At 36.7% G+C, this 13,612-nt stretch overlaps 1 protein-coding gene across 12 annotated transcripts in view; it reads left to right on the top strand.

Moving 5' to 3' along the window:
- Positions 1-13,612, top strand: part of MSRA (methionine sulfoxide reductase A) — a 384,184-nt gene that overhangs the window by 183,518 nt on the left and 187,054 nt on the right. For 10 of the 12 annotated variants that reach the window (XM_021072634.1, XM_021072633.1, XM_021072631.1 and 7 more), the window contains one exon: positions 9,073-9,192. The exons of the other annotated variants lie outside the window; for them this stretch is intronic. In XM_021072634.1, coding sequence (XP_020928293.1) covers positions 9,073-9,192 — 120 coding nt within the window. The remainder of the gene's footprint in view (positions 1-9,072; positions 9,193-13,612) is intronic. 12 annotated transcript variants of the gene reach the window in all.

Consider the following 13,612-nt stretch of genomic DNA (forward strand, 5'->3'; position numbering starts at 1 on the left):
ATGGAGATCTACAATTTGTTGACAAAGAATTTAAAATAATCTTTAAAGAAATTGAATTAAATGCAAGAGAACACAGACAACCAAACAAAATCAAGAAAATAATGCATGAACAAAGTGAAAAGTTTATGAAGAAATAAAACCATCAAAAGAACTAAACAAATCTTGGAGCTTAAGATTATGACAACAGTACTAGGAAATTCAGTAGAGAACTTCAGCAACTTCTTCATGTAAAAGAAAGAATCAGCAAACTCAAAGAGAAAGCATTTGAAATTAGAGGAACAAAAATAAAAAAGAAGAAAGCTTATGTGAATTATGCGATACCCTCAAGTGAATGAAAATTCTAATCATGAGATTTCCAGAAGGAAGAATAGAGAGGGAAAGGAGCAGAAAGATTATTTAAAGAAATAATAGCTGAAAACTTCTCAAATTTTGGGAGTGACAATGACATCCAAGGAAGTCCAAAGGATCCCAAGCGGGATCAACCTAAAGAAAATTACTCTGAGACACATTATAATTAAAATGTTAAAAGTTGAAGACAGGGATAGAATTTTGAAAACAGCAAGAGGAAAATGACTTGTTATGTACAAGGGAACCTCTATGATATCTGTGGATTTCTCTGCAGAAACCTATCATACCAAAAGTCAGTGGGATGATATATTCAATGTGCTGGAAGGAAAAACTGCCAAGTAAGACTATTATACCAAGCAAAACTGTCCTTTAGAAATAAAGAAGAGTTAAAAAATATTCCCAGGAAAATGAAAGCCATAGAAATTCATCATCTATAGATGCCTTACAAGAAATCTTAAGAGAGTTCTTCAAGTTGAAATGAAAGGATGCTAAGTAACAATACAAATAAAAGCATAAAACTTATTGGTAAAGGTAGAAATGTAGCTGAATGCAGAATACCTTAATTCTGTAATGGAGGTGTGTAAATCACTTTCACTCTAGTATAAAACAACTTTAGGTAATATTAAAACAACTGTTGCTATAGTAACTTATTAACAGATGAACAATATAAAAAGATGTAAACTGTGACATCAATAGCAGAAAATGTGTGGGAAGGTGAAGTGAAAGTATAGAGTTTTTGTGTATAATTGAAGGCAGGTTATTCTCAGCTTAAAATAGACTGTTATAGTTTTGTTTTGTTTTTTTTTGACTGCACTCATGGCATGTAGAAGTTCTCAGGGCCAGGGATCAAACCTGCACCACAGCAGTAAGCTAGGCCATGCAGTGATAATGCTGGATCCTTAACTTGCTGCACCACAAGGAAACTGTTGTTATATCAAAGATGTTTAATGTAAGCCTTATGGTAACCAATAAGAAAAAAAAATCTGTAGTAGTCACACAGAGGATAAAAGTATTAAAGCATACCATTACAAAAGACAAATTATAAAGGTATGTAGTAAGAAAGGGAAGGAAGAAAGGAACTAAAAAAGCAAAAAGCCAATCAGAAAATAATGAACAAAATGGCAATATTAAGTTTTTGCCTATCAGTAATTACTTTAAACATAAATGAACTAAATTTTCAAAAACACAAAGTGACTGAGTAGATTAAAAAGAAAAACAAGATTCAACGTTATCTGCCTACAAGAGACTCATATTAGCTTTAAATACATACACTAATGTAGAAAGTTAAGGAATGGAAAAATATATTCTATGCAGATGATAACCAAAAGATAGCAGAAGTGACTATACTTGGATAAAACAGACTTTCATTCAGAATTGGCCGCAAGAGACAAAGATGGTCACTACGTAGTTACAAAGGGATTATTTCAAGAGGATATAACAAAAAAATGTATATCCAATATTGGAACATCTAAATATTTAAAGCAAATTTAACAGAACTGAAAGGAGAAATAAGGTAAGATAGCAATAAAGTAATAGTAGGAGACTTCAGTACCCCTGGTTTAACATTGTGTAGATCATCCAGACAGAAACTTAGTAAGGAAACAGTAAATCTGAATAACAGTACAAACTAAATATACCTGAAAGACATACACAGAATATGCCATCCAATAGCACCATAATACAAATTCTTTGCAAGCACCCATGGAACATTCTCCAGGCTAGATCATATGTTGGGCCACAAAGCAAGCCTTGACAAATTTAAGACAACTGAAAGCATATGTAGTATCTTTTCCAAACACAATAGTATGAAAGTAGAAATAAATAACAGGAGGAAAACTGAAAAATTCAAAAGTATGTGAAAAAGAAGTGATACACTGCTGAGTTAAAGAAGAAATCAAAAGGGGAATCAAGAAAGTATTTTAAGACAAATGAAAATAAAAGCACAAATACCAAAACTTATAGGATGCAGTCAAAAAAATTCCAAGTGGGAAGTTTGTAGTCATAAATGTCAACATTAAGGAAAAATAAAGATCTCAAATAAACATACTTACTTTACACCTTAATAATTTAGACAAAAAACAAACTAAGCCCAAAGTTATCAGAATGAAGGAAATAATAAAGATCAGAGTAGATATAAGTGAAACTGAGACTAGAAAGACAACAGAAAAAAAATCAATGAAACTAAGAGTTAGTTTTTTGAAAAAGATAAAACTGGCAAACCTTTAGCTAGACTAACCAAGAATAAAGGAGAGAGGGCTCAAATAGACAAAATTATAGATGAAAGAGGAAACATTACATCTGATACCAGAGAAATACAAAAGATAATAAAATACTGCTTTGAAAAATTATACACCAACAAATTGGATAACCTTGAAAAAATGGATAAATGCCTAGAAACATACAACCTACCAAAAACGAATCATGAAGAAATAGGAAATCTGAACAAACTAATAATAATTAAGGAGATTGAGATTGTAATAAAAAAAAGTCCCCCTCAAAAAGACCCAAGACCAGATGGCTTCCCTGGCAAATTCTATCAAACATTTAAATAACAAGAAACACAAATCCTTCTCAAACTCTTCCCAAAAACTGGAGAGAAGGGAACATTCCCAAACTAATTTTATGAGACGAGCATTACCCTGATAAAGATGCTACAAGAGAAGGAAACTGTAGGCCAGTATCACTCAATAATATAGATGTAAAAATTCTCAACAAAGTATTAGCAAACCAAATTTAACAGCACATTAGAAGAATCATACACCATGATCAAGCCGGATTTATCTCTCAGTGCAAGATGGGGCAACAAATGCAAATAGGTAAATGGAGTACACCACATTAAATAAAAATATTTGCAAACCATATTTATCAGATAAGGAGTTAACATCCAGAATGTATTAAGGCACTCATACAATTCAACGCCTGGACTAACCCGAGGCAATCTGATTAAAAATGGATGGAGGACCTGAGTAGACATTTTTCTAAAGAAGACATACAAATGACCAACAAGTACACGAAAAGATACTCAACATCACTAATTATTAGGGAAATGCAAATCAAACCCACAATGAAATATCACTTCACATGTTAGAATGGCTATTGCCAAAAAGACAAAAAGTAACAAGGGTTGGCAGGGATGTGGAGAAAGGGGCACCCTAGTGCATTGTTGGCAGGAATGTAAATTGATACAGCTACTACGGAAAACAGTATGGAGATTCATCAAAAATTAGAACTACCATATAATCAGGCAATCCCACTTCTGGGTATATATCCAAAGGAAATAAAATCATTATCTTGAAGAGATATCTCCAGTCCCATGTTCATTCCAGCATTGTTCACCATTGATCACCACAGCCAGGAGATGGAAATAATCTAAGTGGCTATCAGTAGATTTATGGATAAAGATGGTGTGCTATTGATATATTTATGTATTTATATATTTGTACATTATATGTACACACACACACACACACACATATAACATTATTCAACCATAAAAAACAAAGGAATTTTGCCTTTTGTGACAACATGGATGGACCTTTAGGGCATTATCCTGAGTGAAATGTCAGAGAAAGACAAATACTGTATAATTTTATTTCTATTGAAATACAAAAAAAAAAAAGAGCTAAATTCATAGAATCAGAGTAGAGTGGTGGTTTCTAGGGGTTGAGGATGGGGAAAATGAGGAAGTACTGGTTAAAGGGTCCAAACATCCAATTATAAGTAAGTTCTGGGAATCTACTTTTCATGATGGTGAGTATAGTTAATAATACTGTACTTTATAATTGAAAGTTGCTAAGATAGTAGATTTTAAATGTTCTCGCTGTAGGAGTTTCCATTGTGGCTCAGTGGTTAACGAACCTTACTAGTATCCGTGAGGATGCAGGTTCGATCCCTGACCTTACTCAGTGAGTTAAGTATCCGGCATTGCCTTGAGCTGTGGTGTAGGTTGTAGACATGACTCGGATCCCACATGGCTGTGGCCATGGTGTAGGCTGGCAGCTACAGCTCTCATTCGATCCCTAGCCTGGGAACCTCCATATACCACAGGTGTGGCCCTAAAAAGACAAAAGACAAAAAAATAAAATAAAATAAAAATGTTCCTGCTACAAAAAAATGTGATGGATGTGTTCACCAACCTATTTGTTGTAATTATTTCACAGTATGTATGTATGTCAAATATATTATGACCCTTATACCTTAAACTTACATGATATCATAATGTCAATTATATATCAATAAACCTGGAAAAAAATGTTAAAAAATAGCATATTACCATTTATAGCTTTGCCAAAGGATGAAATCTAAGTCTGATTGTGCCTCTGGATCCAGCAGCACATTTGCAGGAAATATTGAAGACAGAGGAACAAGTTGAATTGCACCATGAGAATGCAGTTGGCAAAATCCATACTGTGCTAAATTCTGCAGGTCAAGTAGCTCATATTTTCTTTAATAGATAAGTAAAAAGAAAAAGAATGGAGAGGGAACCTATCACTTGAAAAAATTTTAAAGACACGAAATTTTTAAAAACAAGCAAGACCAAACTATAGTATGAGGATGGATATCTTGAGTGATAAAAATATAATGAAACAAGGAAGGGAATACTTTAAAAGTCAGACAGTGGTTAGTTTTAGCGGGAGGAAGGGGTTATGTTTGGGATGTGATGCACAGAAGGATTTCTAAGGTGGGTGGCAAATCCTAAATCTTGACCTGGGTGATGGTTACTAGAATGTTCATGCAATAATAATGCATTGGGTAATGTGGCCTTACTGTTTTACTTTATAAATAAGAGGTTAAAAATAGAAACTATTTAAAATAAAATAGCACATACTACATATTCTTTGATGATATTCATGTTATTTACTAGACTACTGTAAATTCCAAGAAATTCTACCATAAACAGCCCTTTCTTTGTTTAAACACACACACACTCACACTCTCACTCTCTCTCTCTCTTGCTCTCTGACTCTGTCTCTCTCTCACTCAAAGCCAAATAATAGAATGCTGCTTAAGTTATACTGGAAATCACTGGCTAAAACACCAGATTGCTTCAAGGGGGAGTTTTATTCTTATAGCAACTCCTAGCCTAGGTTAAGTACTTTTCTAAAAATTTTGACATTGATCACATAGCAGGCCCCTGAGGTATTATTTCAGCCATATATGGTCCCCATTGGAGACCTTTGCCCAGCTGGAGCTGGTTTGTTCTCCCTGCTATCAGGGGTCTTTTCTTGATCCCTATTAATCATAAGAGGGGATTAAATATCTCTCTACTTGCAGCAAATTTTTGTTTGTCATTTTACATTTTACAATCTGCATCATGAGGATGTAGTGAAGACGTAGAGGATACAGATTCTGGGGCCATCTGTGTGGAACTGTAGACCATGGTCAGGGTAGGCTGGCTGCTAAAATAGCCCTTTATGTAGCGTGTGCATAGAATCCTGAAAGTGCGTGGTACTCTTTGGTACCATCACTGTTAGTCACTGTGAGATATAGAAATATTTTATTCAGTGAACCCTGTAGACTTATGAACTTCAGGCACTAAGGTGCTTTCAGCTTGGCCCACTGCATAGCTCCTGGATGCCTTTGTGGCCTTTTCTGTTCAGGAATGCTGCCCAGCTCCTTTTTTAAACCTGTCGTTCTTCAGAGATTCCCTGTCATCTTTCCTGTGATAGCTAATGCCACGTGTCAGCTTGACCTAGTTAAAGGATGCCCAGGTAGCTGGTAAAAGAATCATTTCTGGATGTGTCTGTGAGGGTGTTTTTGGAAGAGATTAGCATTTGAATTCATAGACTGAGTAAAGCTCACCCTCACCAGTGCAGGTGGGCACCAGCCAGTCCACTGAGGGAGTGGACAGAACAGAACGGCAGAGGGAGGGTGAATTCACTCTTTCTGTTTGAGCTGGGACACCCACCTCCTCCTGCCCTTGCCCATAAGTGCTCCTTGTTATCAGGCCTTCAGAGTAGACTGGGATTCACATCATTGGCTCCCCTGGCTCTCAGACTTTCAGGTTTGGACTAGAATTATAGTACTGCCTTTCCTGGGTCTCCAGCTTGCAGACTGTAGATCATAGGACTTCTCAGCCTTCATAATTGTGGGAGCCAATTCCTCATAATAAATCTTTCTCTATAAACCTGCATAAATCCTGTTGGTTTTTTTTTTTTCTTCCTCTGGAGAACCCTGACTTATATAATTCTCTCACCCCAGGAAAGGAGTGAAGTAAACTTAAGAGTGAATTCTTGTTCCAGAGACTTGAGGTAGTTAATTTTTATAAATATTCAGTAAGGAGTTTCTGTTGTGGCTCAGCAGGTTAAGGATCTGACATTGTCTCTGTGAAGATGCAGGTTTGATCCCTGGCCTTGCTCAATGGGTTAAGGATCCGGTGTTGCCACAGCTGTGGTGCAGGTCACAGATGCAGCTCAGAGCTGGTGTTGCTGTGGCTGTGGCATAATCCTGCAGCTGCAGCTCCAATTTGACCTCTGGCCTGGGAACTTCCATATGCTGCAGGTGCCATTGTAAAAAGAAAAAGAAAAAAATTCAGTAAAATTTAATTATATTTGCTAGCAGCAAACAATTCACTTGTAAATAGGAAAAATGGTATTTAGCTGTCTATCTCAAACAATGCATTTACTTATATTTTTCTTTGAATTTTTGCTTTCCTTTGTAAAAAAGTACTTTTTTGTTTTCTTTTTGTTTGTTTGCTTTTTGTCGTTGTTTTGGCTGCACCTGCAGTATATGGGAGTTCCCAAACCAGGGATTGAATCCGGGCCACAGCTGCAACCTATGCCGCAGCAGTGCCAGTGCCAGGTCCTTAACCCACTGCGCCACAGCAGGAACGCCTGCATTTTTTGTTTTTAGAGTAATATGAACCTATTACATAAAAACCTGAAAAATGAAAAAAGTATTTGTATATTCTTACCACTGTGGTACAATCATGATTATGCTTTTATATATTCCTTCTAGTCTATTGTTGTATGAATATTTTCTCATAGTTGCAATAAAACTGTGCATATAATTGTGTTTTTCCCTTTTAAATTTAGCCTTAGGTAATTATGATATAATTATGTACATATTTCCATATTGCATTGTTAACACAACAGTAATTTTTATACTGCATTAAATTTCATCATTTGGTTCTGTCATATTTTTTAACTGTTAACCTATTTTTGGTTAGTATGCATCCCATCACATCTGAGCAAATATCTTTTTGTAGAATATATAATATGATGCACATTTCTTTTTGGTTGTTTTTGCTCTGAATTTTTAACATGGAATATTAACAAGTGTCAAGAATTTCAGTAAACTTCTAATTTTTCCTTTAGCTTTGTCATCAAATCTAGCAACTCTAGTGATTCTTGAAGTAGATGGCATGTATTAATTTGCCAACTGTTGTTCTACCCAAGATCCTAATTATATATGACTTAATAAAGCCATATAAAACTTGAGTGAGGTAGTAATCTTTTTACATCTAGAAACTGGCCACAGACTAGCAGTTGTGGACAGTTTAGAAAATCATAGTAGAAAATAAAGTTTCTTTATTTGGAGCCCAGGAAATGTAATGTAGCATTTGAGGTGTGTGTGTGAGCATGTGCATTCTTGCGAGCTAGGCCTTAGTTTTTGTAATACAGTCAAAAGAATCAAATAACTGGTATGAGCACAATGTTTGTTAGTTGAATGAAATGCTATTTTTGTGAATTTCTTTATTTGCTGTTCCCCTTTTCCCTGCCTTCCCCTGTCTCTTTCTCTATCTAGCTTTTTCTTTCTTTCTTTCTTTTTCTTTTTTTTTTTTTGCCATGCCCGTAGCATGTGGAAGATCCTGGGCCAGGAATTGAACCCAAACCACGGCTGTGACAAGGCTGAATCTTAAGCTGCTAGGTCACCAGGAAACACTTCTTATTCATTATATTCAGTCATTGAATTCAGAAAAATGGTTTTTTGGTGAGCAGTAATATATCAAGTGAAAGTTTCTAATGACTTTAAAAAATTCTTACACTGAACACATATGTGAACTTGTTAATCAAATACCAGGTCAGTCTTCTTTGATTTGGGGACATTTTCCCATTTAAATCAGTAATTTAGTGTTACATTCCTTTGTTAGAATTTTTTAAGAAAGCATGACATTAAATAAATAAATTTCTGCTATTCCTACAACTTTTTAAAATGATTCAATGATTTTTATTACATTTATAGTTGTGCAATGATCACCACAACCGAATTTTGTAGCATTTCCATCCCAAACCCCCACCCCCGCAACCTTTCTCCTTTGGAAACCATAAGTTTTTCAAAGTCTGTGAGTCAGTTTCTGTTCTGCAAAGTTCATTGTGTTTTTTTTTTTAGATTCCGCATGTAAGTGATAGCATATGATGTTGGTGTCTCACTGTCTGACTACTTCACTGTTTTGATATGTCCATAATGAACTGAGTGTGGAAATCCTTCATCAAATGCAGTTATCTTTTTGCTGTGTTATTTCAAAAGGTATAGCTTTACTGAGTCCATTAAAATTTGAGCCTTTCTAAGTTTCTGCACAATTAAAGCAGATGCATTCTATGAAAATAACCTTAAAATTCTTTTTAGATGTTAGAAACTCTACTTCTTTAAAAGATAAAATCTTAGTCACTTTTGATTACCAAATGACAGGAATGATCGCTTTTCTGGTTAAACAAGGCTTCTGATATGCAATGACCACCTTGGTTTTTTATGTAGGACTAATGAGTTTCATGTTTTTCTTAGGCATGGGCTGTTTCTGGGGAGCTGAAAGGAAATTCTGGACCCTGAAAGGAGTATATTCAACTCAAGCTGGTTTTGCAGGGGGCTACACTCCCAATCCTACCTATAAAGAAGTCTGCTCAGGTAGGAAGAATTTGCTCCCTCATATAAGGAACAAAGATGGGACTTGTCCCTGCTGACAGGTGACAGGATCTTTAAAGTAGAAATAAAATTTTTTTGTGTTTCCTCAGTTTTCTCTTGACCATTTCTAAAAATGTATTCTCTGGCCTTTCAATTTATATTTTTAGAAGATAATAGACTTCCTATGGAATGTGTCATTTAGATTTTGTTGCGGAACAATCATCTCAAAACTTAATTGCTAAAACACTCATTTGATACCATATGATTGTGGGGGTCAGTAGTTTAGACTGAGCTTAGCTTCGTGGGGTCTTCTGCTGGTTTCATCTAAATTCATTCATGTGACTCCAGTTAGCTGAGGGGTTGCCCAAGGGCTAGGTGGTCTTTGGTGGCTTTGTTCATACATCTGGCAATCGCTGCTGGCTGTCACTTCCTCTTGCCTGGGGTCATGGCAAGGATGGCCTTTGTCTTTAGCACACTGGCCTGGGCAAATTCATGTAGTGGTGGATGCCAAGATAGGAGCCCTGAGAGAGGACAAGCACCCTTCTGCTAGCACCATTCAAGTCTGTGTCACAGGCCAAAGTAGGTCACGTGGTCTAGCCCAGAGTCTGTGTGGGAGGGATTACGCAAAGGCAGGTGTACAGGGAGATGTGAAGAAATTGGGACCATCACTGCAACTCTCTATCGCCTGGGACAGATATATGTCATGTACCAGACTTTGAGGGAAAAACATTAAAAATCAGGCTATCACGAAGGGATTGGCAAACTAAGTTCTGCTTGCTGCTTGTTTGAAGCATAGCCATGACTGTTTATTTATGTTATCTGTGAATGCCTTTACCATGGCAGAGGTTGAGTGGATGCAACAGAGACTATATGACCTGTGAAACCTCAAATATTTATAATCTGGCCCTTTACAGAAAAGTGTTCACTGACCAGGACAGGCAGACACATCTGTGGCAAATTCTAGCTCGAATGCCAGACAATATCACTGGAATTTGTTTTGCTTTTTGTTTCTGGCGCTTCAAGGATTGCCTTTACCTTCTGCTAGCTCCAAGAGCATTTAAATCACCTTCTTTTTCTCTTTTAAAGACTTTTTAAAATTTTTTAAATAAAAATGGTGCGTATTTAAGGTGTACAACATGATGCTTTGATCCACATAGTGAAATGATTACTTACAGTCAAACTAATTAACATACCCATCTCCTCACTTTTTTTTTTGTGATGAGAGCACCTTTGATCTACGTTCTTAGCAAATTCCAAGTATATAATACGTTATTATTAAGTACGGCCACCATGCTGTATTATATCTCTAGAACTAATTCATCTTATGTAAATGAAAGTTTGTCCCCTTTGACCAACATCTCCTCATTTCCCTGGAAACCGACATTCTCCTCTCTGCTTCTGAGTTCGACTTTTTTAGATTCCACACACAAGTGAGATCATGCATATTTTTTTCCGTGTCTAGCTTATTTCGCTTAGCATAGTGTCCTACAGGTTTATCCATGTTGCTGCAAATAGCAGGATTTCCTTCATTTTTTAGGCTGAATAATATTCCTTTGTAGATATGCCACATCTTCTTTATCCCTTCATCGATGGACACTTAGGTTGTTTCCATGTCTTGGCCTTCGTGAATAATGCCACAGTGAACATGAGAGTGCAAACATCCCTTTAAGATACAGATTTTTGGAGGGTATATAAACCCAGAAGAGAGATTGTTGGATCTGTTTTTAATTTTTTGAGGCACATCCATACTATAAAACACATTTTTAAAATAGATTTTATTGGAGCATAGTCAACTTACAAAGATGGGTTAGGTTCAGGTGTATAGCAAAGTGTATTAGCTATACATGTTCATACATCCATTCCTTTTCAGATTCTTTTCCCATATAGATTATTAACCCAGTCTTAAGTAGATTTCCTTATGCAATACAGTAGGTTCTTGTTACCTGTCTATTTTATATATAGTAGTGTGTATATCAAAGACATTTTTTAAAAGAATATTTTATTCACTATCTTAAGAGTTCTTAATATAGAGAGTTTATCTAGATATATAGTCCACCATATTGACAGAAACGGCATTTTAAAAATATATAAAGAGTTTTATTGTTTAAAAATTAAGGTTTGTTTTGGTGTTATTTGTGGAGGGTCCTCTCGTCTCTTTGAGGATGCTATGAGTGAAGGTGGGGGAGGAATCGCACTATGGGAGTTTGTTCAATAATGAGCATGTTGATTTGTTTGCTTCAATGTGAATTCTGATTTTGAAATGAAATTTGAACTGTGCAATGAAAATATCTTAAAATATACTTTTTTTTTTTTGCTTCTGGAGAAGAATCGAAATATTCTGATTGGTGTTGAGAATGTGAAATATCGAACAAATACTTCAATATGTTAATCTATTTTTTTCTTTACTTCTGTTTCAAAATTAAACAAATGCTTATGCAGAGCTATAAATAGATTCAGATGAACCCTGGAGATTGCCCAGGTGTATCCTCTTAAGTCTCAGGAATGGAGATGAATAGACTCCTTCCTATAATTGCAGACATGACTTAATAGCCTAAGAGAAAAGGTTGCTAAGAAAACCTCCAGGTATCTACTGCTTATGCTGTTACTCTCCACCAGCAAAATGTTAATCATCAATTAGAATATTGTGATTTCTTGTTTGCTCAGACTGTCTCCAATTCAACTCTTCACCTTAACAAGAACAGTATAGTTGGCTTTTGCTGAACTCCTACTATGTACTAGGCACGTTTTTCATCTTTGCTTTTTTTCCATCTAATCTCCCAAACAGTTCCATGTAGTATCTCACTTTCTGTCTTTCACAGAGGGAGTGTTGAGGCTCAGAGAGGATAAATAACTTAACCCAAATCCTATCTCTCGACTTCATTAACTGTCAGCTTAAAACATATGCCATTGACCATGGTGTAAGTCACCCAACTGTCACCACGTCCCAGCCATTCTCCATTCATCTTTTCCTGCTACCCTCCTCCACACCTTATCTTTCATATACTTTTGAATCTGTTGGTGTGCTTTGTCATGGTTATTGTAAAGAAAAATACTGAGCAGTTTTTTTTGGGGGGGGGTCTTTCTGATGTTTAGAAGGATAAAGTACTGAACCCTCTTAAGATACAGTTCATGCAGACATCTGGTGCATTAGAGGCCTGTAGCAATGGTGAAATACAGAAACCACGAGGTTGGTAAAGAACTCTATTTGATGTGAACACTACCTGCTAGGTTAGCGGTGGCATCGGAAACTTGTTGTCATGGAAACTTGTTCCTGATTGGAAAAAGATAGTTGCAGGGTCTTATCCAGACAAAGAAGGAGAGATGATTTCTTTCCCCAGGCTTTTTTTGTTCTGATCATGAAAGAGAAAAGCAAAAAGGCAGAGAGAAACTGTGATAGAAAGGTCTCTCTGGCACAGAAGTGGTGGAGCCTTCAGATCCCTGGAAATAGCGGGGAAGGAGAACAAACAAGGTCCCTAGCTAGAGTAATTATGATAACCAGCTAATTAAAGATTTTTGACCGAGGAGAGGGATAGGGGAGACAGAGAGCAGGTTATACTGGTTGGGCCTCCCTGCTGGGACCTCCGGTGCTCAAAGCCTTGTTGAACAAGTCAACTCTGGAGGAGTCTGCCTTGTAAGAAGGAAAAACCCAGGCTGTGCTAAGATGTGTAATAATTGCTGAGGTTTCCTGTGAGAGAAACACTAGTCTGTGTGCCAGTATTTGCATTAATTTTAAAACTGCTTACTCTTGTGTTTTCAATTAAGCTTGTAAAAACTTGGTCAGAATCAGGACTCTTTTGTAAAGGCCTTCATCCCTCCCTTCTTTCCTTCCAGAAAAGAAGCCTAAGGTCCTAGACCTGTGCCAAATTTCTTCCCTTATAGGGCAGGACCTCTGAGCCTAAGGTACCACTGAATTTCTTGGGGGAGAGGTGCCAGAATTATAGGGCTAGCACTCAGGAAGAGGTTCTCAAAACCACTAGACTAGCTTTATCACTCCCTTCTACTCCAGCCAGTCATTTGGGAGATACTTCCACAAGTCAGAGCTTGTGTCGGAGCGTCCATAAATATTGTCTAGGGGCACAGATGAGTGATCATAAGCCATAGAACCAGAATCATGGGCTGAATTTGGTCATGCCTGCTTGCTAGTGGGTATACACAACCTTAGGGGATAAATGAGCAAATGGGTGTGTATCTGAGTGTGAAAGCAGGTATGTATCCAGACAGGATGCATGTTAATGTCTAAATGATGTTTCTGTGTGGCTACCGATGGGCCAATGATTCTGAAACGTGAGCTGGGGTTGTGATTAGGCACGTAGAGAAGAGATATGGCTTCTAGTAACAGCCAGGAGAGGAGGTGACCCCACAGTGACACTTGGATAGAGTTGACTCTGTCCCGTAAACAGAGTCATTAATGGCCCACCAGTGG

This window comes from Sus scrofa, chromosome 14, assembly GCF_000003025.6.
Source record: "Sus scrofa isolate TJ Tabasco breed Duroc chromosome 14, Sscrofa11.1, whole genome shotgun sequence".
Lineage (NCBI taxonomy): Eukaryota > Metazoa > Chordata > Mammalia > Artiodactyla > Suidae > Sus > Sus scrofa.